General features: G+C 35.8%; 3 protein-coding genes across 4 annotated transcripts; 2 read left to right on the top strand and 1 right to left on the bottom strand.

Annotated features, from left to right (window-relative positions):
* Positions 1–1886: 1886 nt before the first annotated feature.
* LOC135676939 (stearoyl-[acyl-carrier-protein] 9-desaturase, chloroplastic-like) lies at positions 1887–7349 on the bottom strand. 2 transcript variants are annotated; one of them, XM_065188678.1, is made up of 3 exons: positions 7087–7349; positions 3525–4026; positions 1887–2781 (listed from the first exon to the last, which is right to left on the bottom strand). In XM_065188678.1, the coding sequence occupies exons 1-3, from the start codon at positions 7200–7202 to the stop codon at positions 2221–2223; spliced, it is 1179 nt and encodes a 392-aa protein (XP_065044750.1). In that variant the 5' UTR covers positions 7203–7349; the 3' UTR covers positions 1887–2220. The 2 variants fall into 2 exon arrangements, with proteins under 2 accessions (XP_065044750.1, XP_065044749.1); XM_065188677.1 differs by lacking the exon at positions 7087–7349 and adding an exon at positions 6339–7052.
* A 694-nt stretch (positions 7350–8043) lies between these two features.
* LOC135676938 (uncharacterized) lies at positions 8044–14069 on the top strand. The gene is made up of 5 exons (XM_065188676.1): positions 8044–8193; positions 8296–8444; positions 8526–8574; positions 10911–11053; positions 13713–14069. The coding sequence occupies exons 1-5, from the start codon at positions 8046–8048 to the stop codon at positions 13797–13799; spliced, it is 576 nt and encodes a 191-aa protein (XP_065044748.1). The 5' UTR covers positions 8044–8045; the 3' UTR covers positions 13800–14069.
* Positions 14070–14795: 726 nt separating this feature from the next.
* On the top strand, positions 14796–21436 carry LOC135676937 (eukaryotic translation initiation factor 3 subunit H-like). The gene is made up of 12 exons (XM_065188675.1): positions 14796–14952; positions 15101–15180; positions 16374–16490; positions 16593–16696; positions 17279–17345; positions 18472–18605; positions 18691–18739; positions 18940–19011; positions 19120–19221; positions 19306–19373; positions 20039–20191; positions 21178–21436. The coding sequence occupies exons 1-12, from the start codon at positions 14943–14945 to the stop codon at positions 21233–21235; spliced, it is 1014 nt and encodes a 337-aa protein (XP_065044747.1). The 5' UTR covers positions 14796–14942; the 3' UTR covers positions 21236–21436.
* Positions 21437–22796: the final 1360 nt, after the last annotated feature.

Here is a 22796-nt window from a genome sequence, read left to right as displayed (position 1 = left end):
TATATATATATCATTTTTATTGTAATAAAAGTGTAGACGATGCATATGTTCTTTAAAAGATTATTGTAAGAACATTATGTGTATTTCGGATAGAATATTGGGATCTTTGTACTGCAAACCAAATAATACTAATTTGTTTATGAATATTGATGGAAAGGATAAGTGCAATATTATAGTTAGATTCAGCAAATATGTTGTTTCCAAACACTAAAAGGATAAATGTGTGGAAACCCCATTTGAAGCTTAACCCATGGAGCAAATGATCTGAGCAACAGGATAATTATGGATGAACAAAATGTAATCACGCATAGGTACAAATAGATTAATGATTTAAGGCAGAAAGAGAATCCAATCATGCAATCTTACAGTAAGTATTTAAATTACAAGTTGTTGTCACCAGTTAAGACCTTCCCCGACAAGCATTATCTGGAACATGTGTTCATGGTCGGAGATGATTCCGCGGAGTCAAACCCAAGGAGGATGTATTTGGTTTTCTTTGTTTTGTGTGTCAGATGAATAAGACGGTCGTTCTCGGTTGACTTTTTGTTGGTGTCGGCCATCCGAAGCTGTACAGCTCGAGAGTAGTTTTGAGCACGAAGGAGAGGAAGGAGGGAGACAGAAGCTAATAGAAAACAACGGTGAGGTCTTTTGACGTTGGGAGTGCTCCGAGTGTTGTGTGTCGCAGACTTGCTCGTTCCGAGCACGCGCACTGGGAGAGGCGGCGCGTGCAGTCCATGGATTGGAGGTTGATGTTAAAGAAAGCTAAGAGCTTGCAATGTTAGATAAATAGTAGGTGAGAAATATTAAAGATTATTGTGTAGACTTTGTCATTTTGATTTTTCATGAATTATTCAGCATTATGATTGGATTTTGCAGTTTGGAACATACAAAATTAAAATCGACGATGTGACTAACTCTTAAAAACTTATACTAATGTTTATCGATCGAATAATGATCAATAATTTTATATAATTATTTTTAATTTTACTTTATTTAAATGACTTGTAAGAAAAAGAATTTCATGTGTATTTTTTAAATCATCTAAGAATATTAATTATTACTTTTACTTTACTATAAAAAAGAAATTTCATATGTATGATTTCTTAACAAATAATATACTCATCCATTCTTTTTTAACTAATTTTAGTTTTGAGTCTAATTGAGTATTATAATTTTCTCCACATGCACTTATCAAGGCACAGCATAGTACAAATCAAACATTGACATAGTGTATATAAAGCATAGCTTGACGGGTAGCTCCATGTTTTAACAAGTTGTTTAACTCTATCTATAGTAGTCTTTTCCTACTCCTAACTCTCTTATCATGTCTAAATATTAGATCGATTTTGATATCAAATGTTATGGTCTAAGTCTAATAGGCTAATTGATCTCAATTTCATTTGTCCTAATTAACTAGTCAAAATATTTAAAGTAAAATAAATAATAATACACTTATCAAATCCTTATAAGTTAATCTTAATCTTAGCAACATTACAAGTGCAATCTCATAGTGTTCTTAGTAGGATCACGAACCTCTTATTTCCCTATTGCCAAAAATAGATCGAATGTGCATTGTTCAATCCAACGGCAACTAAATAATTTATATAGAAGCTGCACTGTGTCGCGCATGCAAGGGAGTGAAATCGGAAATGAACAGGGCAAAGATCCATTTTAGAACTGGGATCTGAACCTTGTTGGTTTCATTTCAATAGACATTGTATAGAACAACTCAACAACCATAAAATTAGGGTTCAAGATCAACAATTTAAACGGATCCAATTAAGATCCCTGGAGTTACATTTCTTCTTTATGTAAAAAGAATTATCTGATCATCTCTTACAACAAAAAGAAACTAGAAAAGACTCAGCAATCATGCATAGATGGAGTTCGGGAAAGAGGGAATTATTAACTGCAGTTTCATTACTTGTACATGAAAAACTTAAAAAGTAACTGTAGATTAAGCTCTCCAAAATCTATGAAAACCTCGGAACAGCCCTTACAAGATTCATGTCATGTTCAAGAAATCTATATATAACCTGATAAGATGACAGCTCACATCCTGATTCAGAAACATAAATATGGCTTTATGATACTAATGCTCAATCCGACAAATCCTTATTACTAGCCAACTGCAGCATAAGTTGGATGCAGACACTTTATATGAGACCTAGAGCTAATCGGATATTTCTTTTAACATAGGAAAGCGATTGTCGTTTGTGCTCACAGCTGCACTTCCCTGTAATTGATCCAACTGAAAGGAATTCTTGGTGATTGCTTGGCCTTCCCCTGTGCTCTTTCTTCGAGTCTTCGTATCCTTGGAGCCAAAGTGCATACAAAGTCCTGGGCTTGACTTGCCTCTCCCGACAGGACACTAAGCTTCTCCAGGTTCCACCTCACGACAAGAAACTCGAGTATATCAGCGTAGTCCTTTGCAGTATAGACACCCAACCGCTGAGCCACAGCAGAGAAGTGCTCAAAGAGGTTATCATCACGTCCGTCGTACATTAGATGGGCAGGCATCGAAATCTTCTTCTTCATCATGTCTGCAAATGCAAGCATTGTCCCATCGGGGTCTATCTCGAAAAGCTTCTCCACTATCTTGGTGTATGCAGTTTCATGGCGCTTCTCGTCTGCAGCTATAGTGCCACATATCTGAGCCAGCTTCAGGTCCCCATATTCCTTGGCATGCCTGGCCGTGTTTCCATGGGATACAAAGGTAGCTCGTTCTTGAAATGAGGTGTATATGAAGCCAAGGTAGGGGCTATTCTCAGTTCTGGGATCCTATCAAAAGCAGAACAAACAAAAGAAGTTAACGTGTTGACATTCTTTCCAACTAAAATTATTTACATGTGCTGGTGAAAGGCAACTTATCAATATATGCAGATTAAGTAGCTTAGGAAATATTAAGTTTTTCAATCAACCAGAAACAGAAGAGTTAATATTAACCATGGCTGAGACAAAATGCAGCTTAGGGACTTCAACAGAACCTATTCTACAGTTTCCTAACTCATACGGAACATTTCTCCTTGAAAAATATAGTAATATACTAAAGTATCTATTTTCATTCCTCAAAACTTCACTTCAGATTAATAGAAAGAACATTCCAATTAATACTGGAGGACAGAATTCATTGCAAGATTCTATGGTTTTTGTCCAGAAAGTAGATGAAAGACATCAAGGAGACATAGTTGTTAACATTTAGCACCACTCTTCCTTTTAAAAATTATTGGTTCTTGCTATTTTGCTTCAAATGAATAGCCACATATGACCAACAAAAATAGAGACAGGCCTAAATACATCCAGAATATCTTTTTGGTCTCAGATCCAATATATTGCTGGTCAAAATAATTTAAAATATATATAAAAAAAATCATGCAGACTTTGTTGCTAGTGCACTTAGTCAGTAGATTAACCACAAATTTCAGGATTTTGCCCAAAGTTTTGAGGACAGTATATTAAAAGATAAATTCTGGAGATCTGAATGCTGTCAAAGCCAAGTAACTTAAGCAGATCAGGGAACTTACCATTCCTGAACCAATCAGATATTGTATGGTTTTCTCAATTTGTTTCATGTTTACTCTTCCTGTCAGGTACAAGTACTTGTTGAGAAGGTCACCATGTCTGTTCTCTTCAGCAGTCCATGCCCTTGTCCAGATAGCCCACGAGGTAAGGCTTGCACCGGTTTCATCTCGCACACCATCAAGGGTATTAAGCATTGTCTGGTATGTAGGAAGGGCTTCCTCTGTGATCATATCTCCAACCAAGCAAACATAATAATCATCAGGGATCTCCTTTGATCGTTCTCTCAGTTCTTGAACTTCTTCATAAAATCCATCTGAGGAAGGGTCTGGAAGAAAATCTTGTGGCTGCCAACACTTTTCAACTGGCTTTAGATGTACCAGGATGTTATTCTCTGCCCAGTCCTCTAATGCCCTAAAGATCTCAACCTTCTGAGGCGGCATAGAATGTGTAACTTGAACATGTACCTCGCGAGGAGGACAGAAGGGCTTCTTTGAAGTTTCAATTCTGATATTTTGAGAAAAAAAAAAGAAAATACCAAGATTATCTTCCATTAGGAATGCACTAGAAAGAGAAAATAAAAGAGAATGTCCAAGTCATGCAGTCTTCCAGAATTTTTTGATTGCAGATAACTAATGGATCATATATACAGGCACCAAAGAGAATTGTGAAATATCAGAATAATTAAGATTTAGAACCAAAATTCATCAGATAACTGAAAGCAATGCAGTTCTATATGTGTTGACTCTAGTAAAACAATCCATGTAGTTGATCCATATATTTAGCATGACAGCTTGTCAGCTAGTTAAAACCTTGTCATAGTCATTATAAGTTTACTTGATATGCACACATATACAAATGCTTGAATGGCAGTATAATCACAGCTGGAGCTTCATCATAATTATATGTGCTATACAGCTCCTTGAATCATCAGTTATGGACCAAAACTTTTATTTTTCTCCTTGAGTTGTATGAAAAATTTAATGGAGAAAAGCCACATAAAAAGGTTCCAAAAAAAAAAAAAAAAAAAAAAATATATATATATATATATATATATATATATATATATATATATATATATATAAACCATATCTGACAAGTAATTATGAGATTTGTTTTTGTATACTCAACATCTATAACTACACCGCAACTAGACATGCTTTGTAGGATAGCCCATTCTTAATCCTATCCTGCTAATCAGGATCAGGATTTGCTAGTTGGATGCTAAACCTTGGTTATTGAGGGATGGGCGAGAACATAACAGGCATGGTCCTATGCTGTGAAATACAGAATTCAAGATATACATTGATCTTAGACAGCAAAATGTCTGAGTGACCTTGCTCTAGAATACCCCCAACGTCACAGAAAAAGGACTAAAATGATAAAAGGAAATCAGCTTGATCAAGAAAGGCAGAAAAGCTAGGATGTTACAAGCTAGAAGGTTATTGATGCAACTATCCTAGCAACAGATGGATTATTAATCACATGCAATGGAGCACAGTTGTTTATGTTCTTGGTTTACTCAAAACAACCACTAAGCTTGACCCAGAAACCTTAAACTGTGAAATGATTTGATTGAGATGCAAAGTTCTTTTATTTGTTATGATACTATACAGATGTATACGATTACTATTGTTCCAACATAAACTGAATCAGGATGGACAACACATACATGGAGATGTACAACACCAAAAAATTTAACAAGGAATTAAGCATGATTTTCATGACGAAAGGAGAGAGTTTCTTGCAAACAACCTAAATCCATTGTGGCTGATTATATTATATAGATGTCAACTTAGCAAAAAATTAATGACTTATTACTATAGGAGATGCAGAATGCATGTAGCAACATCAACATTTAGAATAAATGAGCTATGGCTATAAGTAGTTAATCCCTGTCCTGAACTTACCCATTTGACTTGTAATATGTCCGTTGTCATAAGTACATTCGAGTTATAGGAGAACAGAAAAAAATTACTACAAACTTACCCATTTGACTTGTAATATGTCCGTTGTCATAAGTACATTCGAGTTATAGGAGAACAGAAAAAAATTACTACAAACTTATATTGATTAAAAAGCTGGGTTAACTAATAGAAAATCTGATTGCGATTGACAAAAAAGAAGAAGATCAGTACACAAGGCACCCTCCAATACATGTTCTAAGGATTGCCTTACTTCTTAAACTTTGCCTAGCAGAAAATGCTTTTTAAAGGTTTTCTTTTACATGAGTTATTCATGGAAAATTAACCTGAAAAGAGAAGAAATATGCATCGCCAATAATTTTAGAATGAGAAATATCATATTCATGGTCTTAATGCTTCACTCCATGTACTTGTCAAATAGTTTATATCTCACACAATGCTATGAAATTGTAGCAAATTTTCTGATAATATAATTGGGAATAGATAAGTTGCAAAAGAAAATTTTTGGAAGCTAAAGCAATCATATATGCAACCACAAGTAAGCACCACGGGTGGAGTTCAGAAACAGAATTAATAGGGATTACTAGACATAATTATTCAAATTCATTAACTACGTACACGATAGAGAAAGTCCAATAATTTAGATTTTTACCAAGGAAAACAAAGCACATAATATTCTATCTCCAAAGCTGACAATTACTATAACCAAATTGAACAACAAATTTCAATACCTTAATGCCTAATTCACAAGTATCATTATGAAAATTCTGAAATGTAAAGCTGAGGTATACAACCATGGTATGTATATGATACTGATCTGTAGATAATTCGTCATTTATGAATAGGCCCAAGCCAAGCATCAAGCATGTTCCTTTCTCATCAATAACTTCTTACCTCATACTTCCAACAATTACACACTTGATATTGACCTCTCTGAAAAAGGTTATGTCAAACACTTGAGGCCACAGATTTTGTTGTGGCCTCTCCGGTACGTCGGCACCACCAAAGTTATACGGTAAGAAGATTCTTTTCTTTAAAGTTAAATAGAACAAACACATGCGAACAAGAAGCTAGCGCCAGATTCTTGGCAGCATTCAACAACTCACGGTCATCAAACTCAAACCACAGAAGAAAACAAACATTGTGTCCAAACCAAAATTGCCAGAATCCCAAAAAAAAACGAACTTTTGGACAGGGCATCCTCGAGAGAACAAGTCACGCATGCATCAAAGCTCTTTCCTCATAGGCAAAACGACGGGCACGGAGACTAAAACCAAAGCATACTACCTGAGCCATTTCAAATGATGCAAATAGCAGATCAAGCACCATAAGATCGATCAGGATGAGCAAACAAATACACTCATTAATTACAATATATCTGGAATCGAATAATTCAACGGCCAAGAAGAACAAATCGACTCCGAAAATGTTGGAACCAAATGCAATAAGAGCGAAACACTTCCGTATCATCAGATCGACAAACCCAAATCGCTTAAATCACGATGGCACCTCGAAGGAACAATTCAAATGCAACACAGGAGCCGATCGAGACCGATCACGAAGCCTGCACCCGCAGGAGCGGAACCAAAAAGCTTCCGATGGAACAAAGGGGACCTTTTTTCTGGGGGCGAAAGGAGCTCACTTTGCGGCGGAAGCACGGATAGCGGAGGCCATGGAGACCCTAGGGGATCCCAGGTTTGGCTTGGGAGGAGTGAGGACGAGGGAAATCTTCGGTGGAAGGGTCACTCTGAGAGCCATGTCTTCGCTTCGTATAGTTTCTCCCCACCTTCTCCTATCTCCTCTCTCTTTCTCTCGGAGCCTTCCCTCCTATTCCGACGCTCGAGGAGACGGAGAGGAGGCTGCGCTGCCTTCGTTTCTTCTTTCTGGTGCTCTTCTTGTTCATACGCTCGACTGAATTTACAAAATCACCCTTCGTTGTATTCGAGGCATTTGATCGATCACATTTCGTTCCTCTCACATGCAATCCGAGTGATGTCACCATTTAGCAGACATATTTGAGTGATAAGTTTCCTAAAGCGTTAAATAAACAAAATTCAAGCTATAGTGGATGACATTTTCACACTCTAATCTTCTATACATAACACATCTTAGGATGTGCCAAGAAATATTGTCCCTATTAACATTTTCGATCATAAGCTTTTTTTTTGCCATTAAATATTGTTTACTTTAATAATAATAATAATAATAATAATAATAATAATAATAATAATAATAAATAGACAAAACTAAGAGATCGAGTAATAAATTTGTTTGGATGATTTGTCAATAATAGCGGCAAAATTAATTATTGATTATCTTTTATAATTAGTTATCATAATATCTTTTTAAATATTATATTTGATATGAAATTAAAATATTTTATTTCGTTTCTTTTTACGTGATGATAGAAATATTATATGTACTTAGTGGTAAATTGAAATGAGAAAAAGTTAATGTATTTTCGGAAAATAAGATTAAATATTTTTATTTTAGATTTTAATATAATTTTAAAAATATAGAGATCGGAATGATAAAGATAATTAATTACATGAGTAAATATATAAATATAAAGAAAAAAGGAATGGTTTTCGGAAGTTAACCATGCGACCGTGGCATGGTTTTCGTTGTACAAATAATAAGTTGCATCTCGGCTTAACACGTACGGGTAGTCGTAGAAGAAGGACCCGAGAGGAGGGGGTGATGGCGGAGAAGTTGGCACCGGACAAGCGCCACAGCTTCTCCCATGGCGGTAAAAGGCCTCGATCCCTCATCGGAATCTCCTCTGTCTTCCTCCGCGGTTGCTGAGGATTCCGAATAGTTTTATTACGTGTTGCTGGTTTCCATCATCTAGGTCAGAAGGTCTTCGAATGGGATCAAACCCTAGATGAAGTCAACATCTACATCGACCTCCCTGCCAATGTCCCCAAGAAGCTGTTCTACTGCAAGATCCAGTCTGCGCACATCGAATTGGGCATCAAGGGAAATCCCCCTTATCTCAATGTATGCGTTTCCTTTCTCTAGTCATATGTTTGGTTGATTGTTGATAGTCCCTTTTCCTCAATGCCTTCAATTTGTTGTCAGCATGATCTCGCCTGCCCTGTGAAGACTGACTCGTCGTTTTGGACCCTTGGTAATGTGTCCTTGTTCTTTGCAAGTTTTGATTTCTTTTCCTTGTCTCAATTCTTCGTCATTTCATAAGGGCTTTGTGGTGATTTTATTGGTAATGGAATTGGTTGGTTAGATCAAGCTAAGTACTGCATTTAGTTAGTTAATGTGGGGAATCAGACAAGCCCTGGATTAAATGGCATCAGATTATTACTGGTATTTAGAGTTATTTATCAACGGTGAGAATAACACACTGTCACTGAATTTTTTTCTCTGGTCGATTTGAAGAGAAGCTTTAAGTGCCAGTTCATCTATGCTTTAGATTTTAAGCCTCTTTGATGTATCAGTTTATTGCTTTTTTTTTTTTGGTCTTTTGTCCTAGTTTCTGTGCCTGGTATCTGTCAGCAATACATTTTTAGTACATATACTACACTTTATAAAATCATCCTAAACTTTTTTTTTTCTTTTTTGGTGCGCATGCATGTGTCCAAGCTTGTTCTTTGTATTCAACACCTTTTACATTCTTAACTTGCAAAAGGTGCTTGTGTCTACTAAATATATATGCATACACGATTAGATTTGAAGCTGCTGATGGACAGAACCTAAAATGTCGAATACACCTGTTATTTGTTTCATTTTTTACTGTCGTGCTAATTTTGGGCTACCCACGAAACTTTGTTAGAATTTTTGAACATAAACTGAAGGAATAAAATATTTGATTCATGCTAATATCCACCAATATTTTGTATAGTGTTTGTCAAAATAGTGTGGGTTACAAATGATCTTGCATAACTTTCATGTCGGTATCTATCTACTAAAAATTGAACAAGTCCTTTGCAGGTTGTCCACAATCATAACTGTGAATAGTTCTTATATTCTGTCTTCTTATGACAAAGTAGCACAATTTTTTTTTTGGAAATGTCTTTGTTGAGAATGGGAAGGAGGATATCTAGCCCTCGACTTTAACAAACTGATCCACTTTCTTCATGGTATTCAGCAATAGCAGCTTGCAGCTTTTCATCTTTGTTTTTGGCTTAAGAGTACAAATAGGTTGCTAGCAACTAGCAAGAGACAAGTGGTGAAAGGTTGAGCTTGGATGTGAAGAGATATAATGTCATCTTTATTAACTTAAATGGAATTTCCATTGCAACTTATCATGATTAAAGGAAGGCTTTTGAGAAGTGAAGGATTTTGAAGAACTTTTGCAAAAAAAAAAAATTATACTGTTAATTAAATGGGTAATCTAGTTTATGATGTAACACTCCGATTAGTCCCACATCGAAAGTGGATAAGAATAAGATTGACTTATAAGGGTCTGACGAGTATACTACTATCAACTTCAGCTTAAACATTTTGATCAGTGGTTTAGGTTAAACGAAGTTGATAGGCCAATTAGCCTATCAGGCTCGAGTCATGACATTTGGTATCAGAGCCGACCTAGTATTTATACATGGTGAGGGAGCTCGAGTAGAAAAGAGTTATCCGTGGATGGAGTTAGAGGACTCGTCATGACGTTGAGCCACCACTGGGCTACGTCTCACATGCACTATGCTAGGGTTTGATCTGGGCTATGCTGGGCGTTGACGAGGACGTAAAACCCTTGAGTGGGTCTGATGAGTATATTACTATCAACTTCAGCTTAAACATTTTGACTAGTTGTTTGGGTCAAACGAAGTTGATAGGCCAACCCATTAGGCTCGAGTCATGACACATGGTCTCCAACCATCATCAGGTTGTGAAGGGTGGAAGGCCCGTAGTCTTATCTTCCACTACAAGGAGAATGCTTCTGCTTATACTGTGACATTCAGGAAATAGATCTACCTTACCACTGAACCAAAGGCCCATCCATAGTAAGAGGAAGCCTAGTGCAAGAAGTTTCTGCCATGGCATTGGGAGGATAGGATATGATGTTCAGGAAATACATGTATCTTACACAGTCATGCTATTTTTACTACAAAATGGGAGGTGCCTTTTGGATTGAGCAACCAGTTTAACCAGGTGATATTTACAAGAGGATCAAAGAGTACAAACTAAAGGATGCCTCATCATCATGTAGGATAAGTTGAAGGTCAGTTTTCTTGGACAGGAGGTTAACTATAGCTTTTTTGTTGTTAGTTCTGATTGATGATAAAATGAGGAAAAGCCATTTGAGGTGGTTGAATGCATCTGTCAGGTAAGATGAAACATTGCAGATTAGTGGTGGGAGGAGAAAGAAGATTTAAGGAGAAATAATTAGAAAGGGTAAGATGGGATTAGTGGCTCTTAATTTAATTAGTTATATCACACTTAATAGAGTTCAATAGTCTTCTCTTTTTTTAGTATGAAAACTGATGACATATTTTCTTATCTTCTACAAAAAAGAGGATGAGATCATGCATGTAACACTACAGAAGAGGGACAAAGGACAAACTTGGTCATCCCCCATACTTGGTCAGGGTGCACTGGATCCATATTCAGCAGATCTTGAACAGAAGCGCCTTATGCTTCAGAGATTCCAGGAAGAGGTAAAGTCTGATTTTCTTGCTTATTATGTCTAAAAGGGGCACGGTTTTGCAGTGTGTTTTTGGTTTAGCCGTGTCTCAACTCCTGATAGGAATATGCTTATGCTTCCTACCGGTCTGGTTATTCTCCTAGTAGGTTATGATTTTGTGGCATTTGTTGCATGACCTATTAAATCTTTATATACTTATGATGAACTTTCTGGTGCTAAACTTAGATTACTGATGAAACTCAATTTAGGCAAGTTTATTCGAAAGAACAAATATATACTTTATCCTCATTTTTACTTGTGTAAGAATTGGGAGCTCCATGATGGTTGATATGCAAAGAATAGCTTAATGCTTAGAGGCTACATCCATAGAATTGGATCATATTATTCAATCTGCTTGGAGTTATTCTTTCACTTGAACTAACATGTTATGAAGTTTAGATTATATTATCACAACACAGCTTTAGGATTGCCCATGACAATGATGCCAAACAGTGTACCAGCATGGTATTGGAGGCATGGGGCATGGTGTCATGCCAGGTGCCAACACTTTTCTGCTATGCTCAAGGTTCGCTGGTTCTTTGCACCATGGCCTCTAGTAGTGAACTGGAGTGCTTTGCACTTTGCAGGGAGAACACGATATAAGGTTTTGTAGAGTAAATTTGGAGAAATGCAGGAATCATAGAGGCAATGAGAGAGGAAAGAAACAGAGGCCCATGTTACTAATGAAATCTTTTTTTTATTAAATATTTCTTGTACAGCGTTTGTTTTAAATAGCTGATCATTTTTCTGTGAAGTATGTCAACCTGAACTAGGATTCCTACTCTAATTGAAACTCCAGACAAAGAAACTAGAAAAAGAAAATGTCTTTCTTATAATGGAGTCATTGGAGGTTGTTGATTTTGCTTGAAGCTTTATTATGACATGTGTCATTCTTCCTCAGTATTTCCTTTTTATTATATATTTGAGCTCTTTCATATTACCCTATAAGAAATTCTTACCTGCTGAATACATTTAGAAGATTAAACACCCAAATAGTTTCATTTCTTATTTAACTCCTTAATGCATCTTAACCCTCAAAGTGCTTTTAGTTAAGGGTAAGTATCTATAGTATTAAATTTAATCAACCATTTTATGGGTTGAAATCTGAAATGTAAAATTCAAATAATTGATCCCCCACTTTATTCCCTCAAACGTGGCGGGAAGAAATATGTTCAACCAAACGGTTTTGATAAAAAAAATGCTGATAATCCTTTTTCTTGAGGATAAATGTCTGTTGCTCGGCAAAACTTTCTCGATACTAGTTGTGGGGGGGGGCAGGGGGGCGAGGCGGGGGGAGGGAGGGTGGGGACGTGTTGCAGCCGGGGGTTTGTAAACAAGATAAACAAGAGAACGGCTCTTGTCCAAGATATAATATTTCTGATAAGTTCAAATAGGGGGCATTACAGATTCTCTGATTTAATAGGGTCTCGATAGATTTCCTTATCTTATCAAATAACTTATCAGTTATTACAAATATTAGCCTCAGTTGTGGACCTTAGGCAATTTAACTGAAGCCTTCACAGTTGTCTCAATTATTCAATTGCTTCTGCTGTCTAATGGTCTCCCTATATTCTGCATTTGAACTTGAACTTAAGATTGATGAGTTTGAATTACAATCTTCAGCTTGTGGATGAAATTGGATCCTTGAAGTTATTTTGCATCACAAATAGTGCCATAGACACATTCATTGTGCTTGCTTGTTGTATCATCGCATATTCTTTCAAATCCTTTGTCTTATTGTTTGGATATTTGTTTCAAAGAAAGGAAAAAAGAAAGCAAAAGAAGTTCAACTGACATAGCAATGAGCTCTTTGTAGTTATATGCATCTTTCTTTTCATGTAAGCCATTGTTATGGGCCAGCATCTTCTTCATGAGCATCACATGACCCATATGCCACTGAATCCTATACCAATAAGGAGTGATTTCACTATAAATTGTAGATTGGGGGGGGGGGGGTTGTGAAAATGCTAGTTCCACTAAAACATGATCATGTTAAAGAACACGAGAGAGGGTTAAATACCCAAGACTTCGTTTCTTACCTAAGCAAAACAAGAGTCAACAACCCCTGTTTGATGACAAAACACATGGTCCACATGGATTCTGTGGATTGTCAGCCTCGTCTAGGCTTAAATCAGGGTCAGCTCACAATCATTTCACTCCATAACAGCCATAAATAAACTTTCATGATATGCTGTTGGTTTATGACATTGCTTTATATAACAGGAGGCAATTTGTGGTAACTTCATACTAGAGTTATGTGTAAAAATATAGATGGCAGGCGTTTCATTAGTAAATAGAACTAAGACCAAATATATCAAGTACAAGTTTAATAATACAAAGAGAAGCTTTAGAGGTATTAACAAAACACCTGTCATCCATTCATGTGGTAGGTTAACCAAGTTTTGCTAGCAGATTGAAGCTTAAACTTGTATTTCTGTGGCCTAGTGATTTCTACACTCTGTAGAGGTCTCTCCTAGTCATTAAGTGATAATTATATAAGTACTCATAAATTTTTCCAGCAAATTTTACTCTCAAATCTTCTCTGCACATATTATAATACAATTTTTGGTCCTTCCGAGACCAGTAAAGTCGCACCAAGCTCTAATATCTTCATTTTCCTTGTCAATTTGCAGAATCCAGGTTTCGACTTCTCGCAGGCTCAATTCACTGGGACCTGCCCTGATCCAAGGACCTTCATGGGAGGCGCGCGCTCCGATTGAAATTTTTTATTTTGATTTGTTGGCACTAGCTAATTATTCGGAGCATCTTGGTGATTCTGTGTTGCTTTCGCGACCACATATCTACCCAACATTTGTGAATATTGTCTAAACATGGATTGCATATCCAACTATGCCATGTAGACAAAATTGCCACTTTACCACAGCAGTAGCTGACCATGACATCAAACTGTAATGAATATGATATGTGAATGCTTGTATGCTGCTGAACTGCCAGTCAGTCAGTCCAAAAAATGCCCTCTTTAATTCTCATGATTTGTTGCAACTGCAATATTTTTTGCAAAATTGGTCTTTTACTTGCTTGACCAATGACCACCATATCAGCCAGCTAGTTTCTGATGTTGTAGAACGACTTCCAAATCTAACTGCTTATATTGGATTTGGGGTTAATTCCGAACATCTATCGTTGACTTGTCATTGTTCTCATGTAACTTATAACAGTAAATTTTCTATTGCTGGTTGTCACAGTACTGTATTTGTTCGTTGTTTCAATAAACGTCATCAGTAGAATGATACGAAATGACTGCAACTTCTAGCTCAGATAGTAGAGCATTCGCTTAGATAGCATTCGAGAGTCATGGGGATCGATACCTGTATCTTCATGGTTACTTGTGGAGTATATTTTATGATTAGTAAACTTATCAGTTAGTATAGTAAAAAAAAATTTAATTATAAATAAAATAATATTTTTCTTAAATTAAGAAGAGTTTGAGACCACAAGAAAATGTTATTTTTTATAATACAAAATAAAATTTTTATATATCTAAAACAAGGTTTCAAAGTCTTTATAGAACAAGCATTTTCTGATTCACAAAAAAATATTTTCCCATTTGAATTCATAGTTCTTCAAATAATTTGAATCGTGTTAGAGCTATGAATTTATTGCCAATCCTAACGTAATTTGTCTTTAAAATTTGGGTTGTTATGTCCGTTGTCGGATCGTGTTTGCGATTGTACCCGTTTGCAGCGACGCAGGTTTAGCAATCCTACTTCGGAGTCAATCTTAAAACCAAGTAACCCTCGTCGTCGCAACACCCCTCTTCTCCGCAGGAAGCGGCGCATAAAGGGCCCCTCTCGGCTTCTCTGTTCCTCGCGCCGTGCCCTAAACCCACCGTGTCGTCTCCGATGGCGAATCGTGAGTGAATCCCCATCCTTTGTCGAATCAGTTCCTTCGATGGTTCTCTGTCTCGATCTTAATCTCTTCGACCGATAGATCGCTTTTGTTTGGCTACTCGTAGTTTCTCCTGAGGTTGGGTTTTGGTTTTGGTTTTGGTTTTTGGCAGCCATGGTGCGTTCTTTTCTTCAAGCTGTGTCCTCCGAGGAGGTTACGCCGCCTCTGCGAGTTGTTCAGATGGAAGGGCTGGTAAATCTTGAATCATTTTATGTCATTTTCCTTCCCTTTTTTGTCTTTTTAATCCTCCGTCCATTTTGTTTTGGCGAACTTAAGGTTACAATTCAATTTCCGAGGACAAGTTGATAAAAAAGACTTAGGATGTAGTAGCTGACGTGAGAAAATGCTTTTATATTTTTTCCTCATCAAGCTCGTTGTTTTGTAGTCTTCAATTTGAGGGAGTTTTGCGCAAAAAATGGAATTCGTCGTATGGACCTGCTCGAAATTCCATTGCACTAGTTTATGTTTCGTATGATATGCTAGATTTTTGCTTTTGTTTGGGAACTTGTATTTTTTCACCTCATCCATGTACGTCTTTTGAAAAAGCGATGGATCAATTGTTGCTCTGGTATCTTAAATTTACTATACTGAAGATTTGCCTAACTATGATGTCAATTCAGACAGTTTGATTCTTATGGTATCGAAGATGTTGAGGTGGTTTTGCTAGGAAACTGGAGCCAGGAGAAATCTGTTTCGTTTTCTCCTTGGGAATGGTGGGTGAGCGGTGGTGGTTAAAGTTGTAAGGTTATTCTGGGTGAAAAATCGATGAAGCCTTCCATATGTGAGTCTACATGTTTCCTGTAGAGTCCAAAGAGTGTGTTAAAACATATTGGGGGCCATTAGAGACCAAACATGCATAGTATACTGAAAGTATTATATGAGTCTTGTATGGATCATGCTGTATGGTTCAACATGTAAAAGAAGAAAAACATAATCGACACTCACATGCATTCAAACACTGGTACTCGTATGCTATTTATAGTTAGAAGGATCAGATTTAGCTTTCTACCGAGCAGAATCATTTTTTTCAAAAGTAAAGGGTCATCTGTTATTAACCTATTGCACAGTCAAACTTGTTCTAAAATTACCCTATCAAAATATTGTCATAGACTTTTTTTTTTGTAATATAATTTGTTACTTGTGCTATGCACATCATGTAGTGCGAATGGGAGCTTCTGCCTTTGTGCTATACTTTAAATCCAAATAAATGGTCAAGAAAACAGATAGGCCATGATTGATTCTTCCGGGGACTTGGAATTCTTACCAATTGCTCTTATATTTTGATTAAGATATAATTATGAAAGTTCTTGCTTGCATGTGCTACTTAGTTCTATTATAAAAGAAGTCTCTCACAGAATATATATTCTCTGGTTGATTCTGTGCAGGCCGTTCTGAAGATAATTAAACATTGCAATGAATTCTCGCCAGCTCTTGTCACAGGTCAACTTCTTGGTTTAGATGTTGGCAGTGTTCTTGAAGTGACCAATTGTTTTCCTTTCCCGGTATGAAATGATGTCAAATCTTAGACCAAATAAGTTGCAACCATTTAGCAATGTCCACGGATGTTATGCTTTCTCTCATTTTTCTTCACTACCATGTCTAAGACAAGGGAAGAAGATGAGGAAGTTGAAGCAGATGGGGCCAACTATCAGCTGGAAATGATGAGATGTCTAAGAGAGGTTAATGTGGACAATAACACTGTGGGATGGTATGTTATTAATGTTTCTTTTTTAGTAGAGTTCAACATCATTATGGATGACAGTGATGATTCATTTCGAGGTTATCCTTTTACTTGTTTTGGTCTTCAATTTAATCATTCTATAAAAAAATATGACTTTTGTGAGTTATTTCGTTTGCTAGATGTTGCTTATCTGTGGAAACATTTTGCTAACCTTTAGCTGTCCATTCTGGAAGCCTTCTATTGCTAGATTTGCCCTAGGTTTAGGCTTCAGTCTTACTTGCAACCTTTTTAAATTTGAATCAACCTGGAACAGTCTCCATATTGATGGGAATATGGTTGTGAATTATTGAGTTTTTAACTGTTTAAAAACCTTGGAAAGTAGGAAAAAGCTTAGCCTGCTGAACTTTGTTAATGTGTTCAAAGTTTGTGGTGAAAGTTGGAAAAAAAAAATCTTTTAATTATTGTCTTTTTATTTATTCATTGGCTACATTTCTTTTGGGAATAAACTAGGTATTTTATCTCATTGGCAGAGAATCTGTTTATACCAAAGTCCTAACATTTAGGATCTCCAAGCTTTTCCTCTACCAGCTAACTGCCTTCTATCTTCAGGTACCAGTCGACTTTACTGGGATCTTTCCAGACTGTGGAGCTGATTGAAACATTCATGAATTACCAGGTAATGTGAAGATCCTTGTCATACATTCCCATGGTATGTTAAGGATACTAATGCTATCATACTGCTTTGAGTTTACAAAGTTACCCTAATTTCCATGATGAATTTCATACGATTGTAGGATGAATAGCTAAACGTAATGAATGAGGGACATAATTTTGCTTACTTTCTGATCATCAAACAGCTGGAGACAGCAATTTCTTTTTCGATTTTTTCATGTAAATATTAAATAGTTCATTTTTTATGTCTTCTTTCTTGTATTACTTTTTCTTAAACCGGTAAAAACACATTATTTTGTCCTATATTAAATGAAATTTAGATATCTTTGAGGATTTCAGGTCTTACCATGTTGCTCAAGTCCAGAACTGCAATAGTAGGTTGAATAGTTATGATAGTTTGTAGGATCAGATACTGATAGTGCAGTGATGTTGCCTTGTGATTGGGGTGCAATGGGTCAGTGGCATGAAGACTTTTAGATAAGCCAAGGGTGTCTAAGAGATATACCAACTGTTTTAAATGCAGATGGGTGGCAACATATAAGCTTCACCAGCATGCTTGGTGTTTGTAATATGTTGGCACGTTTCAAACACGAGATTCTTGGCACCTGTCAAAAGTATGTTAAAGCACTGAACAGACCCATGTGCCTTGGTATGTTGACATGGGATGATATGAACAGAACTTTCTCGAACTCAAAGAGCATGCTTCCATAAACTGGCAGCTGACTCTACATCTAATATAAGTTATGTTCTCTTAGCCGTTAATACTCTTTTGAGATAACAGATAAAGTTAAATGATGGAGAACATCTTAAGTTTTAAAAGCAGAGTAATGTCAAGATCAAACTAATATGAACCAACCCATAAGTGCAACTTAGTCAATACAAGATTAACTTAGAGACATCAGTCATGAAGATCAATCAGTTTGTTTCTAATTAATAAGTTTGGTGAATTGCATAATGACATTTAGCACCATTTCAACTGCTTATTTTTCTCATCCTAATGGTTGGTGATATATTTGGTTTGTCATATTTGTTCTTTATGTTGCTTTAGTTACTATTAGATGAATCACTGTTATTCTTGATGAAAATTTTTGATCTCAGGTTACTGTTATATAACATTTTTATTCACACAGGAAAATATTCGAAGATGTGTGTGTATCATATATGATCCATCAAGGTCTTCTCAAGGTGCTTTAGCTCTCAAGGCCTTGAAACTCACAGATTCATTTATGGATCTTTACCGCAACAATAATTTTACCGGGGAGAAGTATGTTTTCCTTTGTGATCTAAGTTAATCAAGTTGTTGATAGTTAATTTTCTCTGTACTATGCATGTGATTGCTTCATTTTTAGGCTGAGAGAAAAGAAGCTTTCATGGGTAGATATCTTTGAGGAGATACCTGTGAGTTGATTATCTCAAACTATCACTTGAAGCTACCAGTTAATGTTTTTTTATTTGCAAATTTGAATTAAATGCTTGCTCATCTTTTTATTAGTTCTATGTCGTATGTCGTAGAAGATCATAGATACCATCTTTTTAACATGTGTTCTATACTTTTTTTTTCCTCTTATACTTGTTACTTTTGTTTGTTGATTGGACAGATTAAAGTTTCTAATTCTGCACTTGTAAGTGCATTCATGACTGAATTGGAGCCTGAATCCCCCGTTGCACAGGTCTGATAGCTTCTCCATTGTAGTGAATGCTCTACTGAATCGTTCTGTGAGTTTCTAGTGTTGCTTTTCATGCTTGTAAGTCTTGAACACGTGGAGATTTTGTGACAGTGTGATTATGATCGACTGAAGTTATCCACTGCTCCATACGTGGAAAGAAACCTAGAATTTTTGATTGATTGCATGGAAGATCTTTCTGCGGAACAGAATAAGGTTTGATGTGCCTTCCGAATGATTTAGCTTTCTTTGTTCTAGCAAATGAGATCACATGCCCAATTTGTTCTTTTTTGTTTTCAGTTCCAGTACTATTACCGAAATCTGTCAAGACAGCAAGCTCAACAGCAAGCGTGGCTTCAAAAAAGAAGGTAAAATGTACATAACCAATTTACGGGATCATATCACTTTCTTTGTATTTAGACATTGGACCATCTTATTTCCTGTGTTGGAGCTAACTTGTCCTTTTTCTATTTTCCGGATGTGTCATGTACAAATTTGTTTGATCCTTTCTTTTTCTGTCTGACATTTTCGTAATTTTGATTTAATGAATTCAAAACAAATCCTTTCAAGGTGCTTCTACAGAGTATGAATTAGTTTCTCTATCAACATTCATGTATGGTATTCTACTCGGAAGTCAGAACTTAACATTAATACAAGAAATGATAGTGTCCTTGTTTGTTCTCCTCAAACTCTTCCCGGAACAAAGGAGTTGGTTGACTGTCCTTCCATATGTATGCCAATTTTGTTTTGATGCTTTGATTATAAGTAATATTATTTGGATTTATTAAGATCCAGGTATCAGGGCTTCTATCCAGATTATTTATGACTATTTGCAATTTGTTCAGTTTGTCGGATACCAATTGCTATGACATTAAAGCCAAGTTTATGCAGCCGAAAGCGTGTTTGTGATGTTCAACCTCTGTGTGGTTTTATTAAGCTCATTTGATGCAACAATCTTAACTTGATCTTGTGCATTTGTTGTTTTTGATTTAGATAATATATTTAAAGTTTGTGTCTCTATATTATGTGATAGGGTGGAGAACATGGCACGGAAAGCGGCTGGGGAGGAACCACTGCCTGAGGAAGATCCATCAAATCCCATTTTCAAACCAATACCAGAGCCATCCCGTTTGGATAGCTATCTCATAACAAATCAGATATCCAACTACTGCAACCAGATTAATGGGTATGCAAGTGTAATTAAATCTCATCTAGAAACATGCCACTTATCCTCTTTACTAGTATGTGTTTGTAGATCATTTTTTAATATGGAAATTTGAAGCGTGCAAAATACACTAGAATAACACAAATGAAGTTTAAACTAAAGCATTTGACATCTGAAGTAATATTGGCATAATATTACTAAAGCTGCTTATATTAGCAACCATCAAAGTATAAAAAAGTTGTTTTTGTTCTCGTTAACCAATTCTATTGCTATGCTGCTACAGATATGCTGCTCTTTGTTACTTTGATCTGCTAACAGAGATCAAACTTGATGCTCGGATATGACATTCATAATATCTTTTCCTCCCTGTTTGTATTTCACACATTTGTTTTATGCCACAGAATTTATTGGAAGTTATTTGGGTGAGAATGTTCGATACTGTTTTCTTTATAGAATTATGTTGTTTCTGCTATTGTCTTCCATGTTTTTAACTATAATATGCAACTGGTGCCGTAGGAGCAGTTAGTATCTCCAATATAATATGTTAAATAATTGAAAATAAATGGCCATTATATCAGTGTTGGTTATTGGTTACACGCACAGAAGGTTTCTAAATTAAGCTAACTGTTATGATGAGCTAAACCTGAATAGCAATCTACTGTCTCCAATAAGGGCCACTATTTCTGTCATAACGTGGTCATTAAGTACTCAAAATAAGGGGTGTAATGTTTTGTCTTGAAAATTATCAAGAAAATTGTAAGCCATTTTACATAATTGAAAATTATCATGGGAATCTTATGCACCATATCTTTTGATCTTGCCTTTGGTCTTTCTACATAATATTTTTGTTCTTCTGGATGTTAAGGTTAAAGATGGGTGTTCGAATGTAACCAAGTCTTTTCTTTCTTGTGTTATTTCATTTTGTTTGTTGTTTCATGCCTCTTAGCAGGAAAGGATAATACGATTAATGTGTAATTTAATCTCTTTTGTTGTTTTAAAAATTGCAGTGTTGCTGGTCAGAACTTTAACAGATTATACATGATAAAGGCTTTGCAAGAGAATTAAATCCAAGATGGTGTACCGCATGTGCGATTGGATGGGCTACGAAGAACATCATCTATGGTAGTAACTGCCGTTAGCAAAGATGTCATTTTGAAGCAGTTCTTTCTTATTACTTTTGGCATTGAGAATTTTGGTCAACTAACATTTCAATTGTGAAACTTTTGGTGGCATTCCCCAGTTGACATCACCATATGGTTGACATAATTGTTTTATTGGTTCTCGGCAAGTTTGACATAGTTTGATATTATTAGATTATATGATTCTATCTAATTAAGTAAGATATATTATAGATATTATTAAATTTTGATTATGGTTATTATTTCATAAAAAGAAAGTTTAATTATGATAGAATTTCTTTGGAAATGAATTTGATGGGTGAGATTTTTTTAATTATTTGTTTTTAATTATTTATTTTTGTTTATAAATAGATAGAATCTTTAGGAGACTTAATATAGAAACATGGATATGTGATATTATTTAGAGATTAAGATTTTATTTTACTCTCATTTGTTCATAGTTTATCGCTCGTAACGATCATGTAAAGGATAGGAAGAGAGGAGAAAGTGAGTTGAACTTTGTTTGTAGATCGATATTATTATAACTTTTAGATTTGATGATAATATATCTATAGATGTTTTTAGAGCAACATCATATATTTGATTTATCGTTACTTGATTTTAATTTTTTGACAATAAAATTTTTTGTAATAATGAGTTTTAATGTTTACAATTGGTATAAATGGAAATCAAAATCCTTTAGATCATAAAAATATTTCTGATCTATTTTGCATTTAGATCTGTTTGTTAACACCTTTCGCTAGCCAAAAAGTATTATTCGATTTTGATTTATGATACTTAGAACGATTAGTTTGTGTTATCGATTTGTCTTCTTTTTAGTTCGTCATGTCACCAGTTTACGGGTGATGTGAGGTTTCTCGTGTTTGATTGATAAACTACTATTAATAGTTTATTATTGGCAATAGTATTATTAAGAGTGATGACACGTTAATAATTTATTATTGATAATAGTATTATTAAGGGTGATGACATATGATGATTGCCAACCTAATCACGGGCAAGGGTGCTTACATAGTGGAAGCACCATAGGGTGCGATAGACTTGCTATGATTGGCTTGGAAGCACCATAGGGTGCGATAGACTTGCTATGATTGGCTTGCTTTGGGCGTAGGCAGTTGCAATAGTGCTATTGCCTGCGATGGTTACGACGATTGTATGAATGTCGTTGCAATGGCATTTACTAAGCACAACTAGCGTCACTGGATGCCAAAGCCCAGCGATTGTGTAGTAAAAGCATGTGCACAATTGTGCAACGACGATCGTAGGGGTTGTCGGGCGACGCGTGTGCACAATCGTGGCGTAGTGACGATGGGTGTGGTCGAGCAGCACGTGCGTATAGTAGCATATAGGTATTATTGTCATTGAAGGTAGCACGAATGACAACATATAGGTATTGTTGCCACGAAAAGGAATGAGAATTAGGATTTTAAAAAATATATTTTTACCCTTAAGAAACCATAAAATTTTCAATTTGTTCTTAAAATTTA

This window comes from Musa acuminata, chromosome BXJ1-6 (genome assembly GCF_036884655.1).
Source record: "Musa acuminata AAA Group cultivar baxijiao chromosome BXJ1-6, Cavendish_Baxijiao_AAA, whole genome shotgun sequence".
Classification (NCBI taxonomy): domain Eukaryota; kingdom Viridiplantae; phylum Streptophyta; class Magnoliopsida; order Zingiberales; family Musaceae; genus Musa; species Musa acuminata.
Note: the sequence above shows the minus strand (reverse complement) of the source record. Positions and strands in the feature narration are given on the sequence as shown.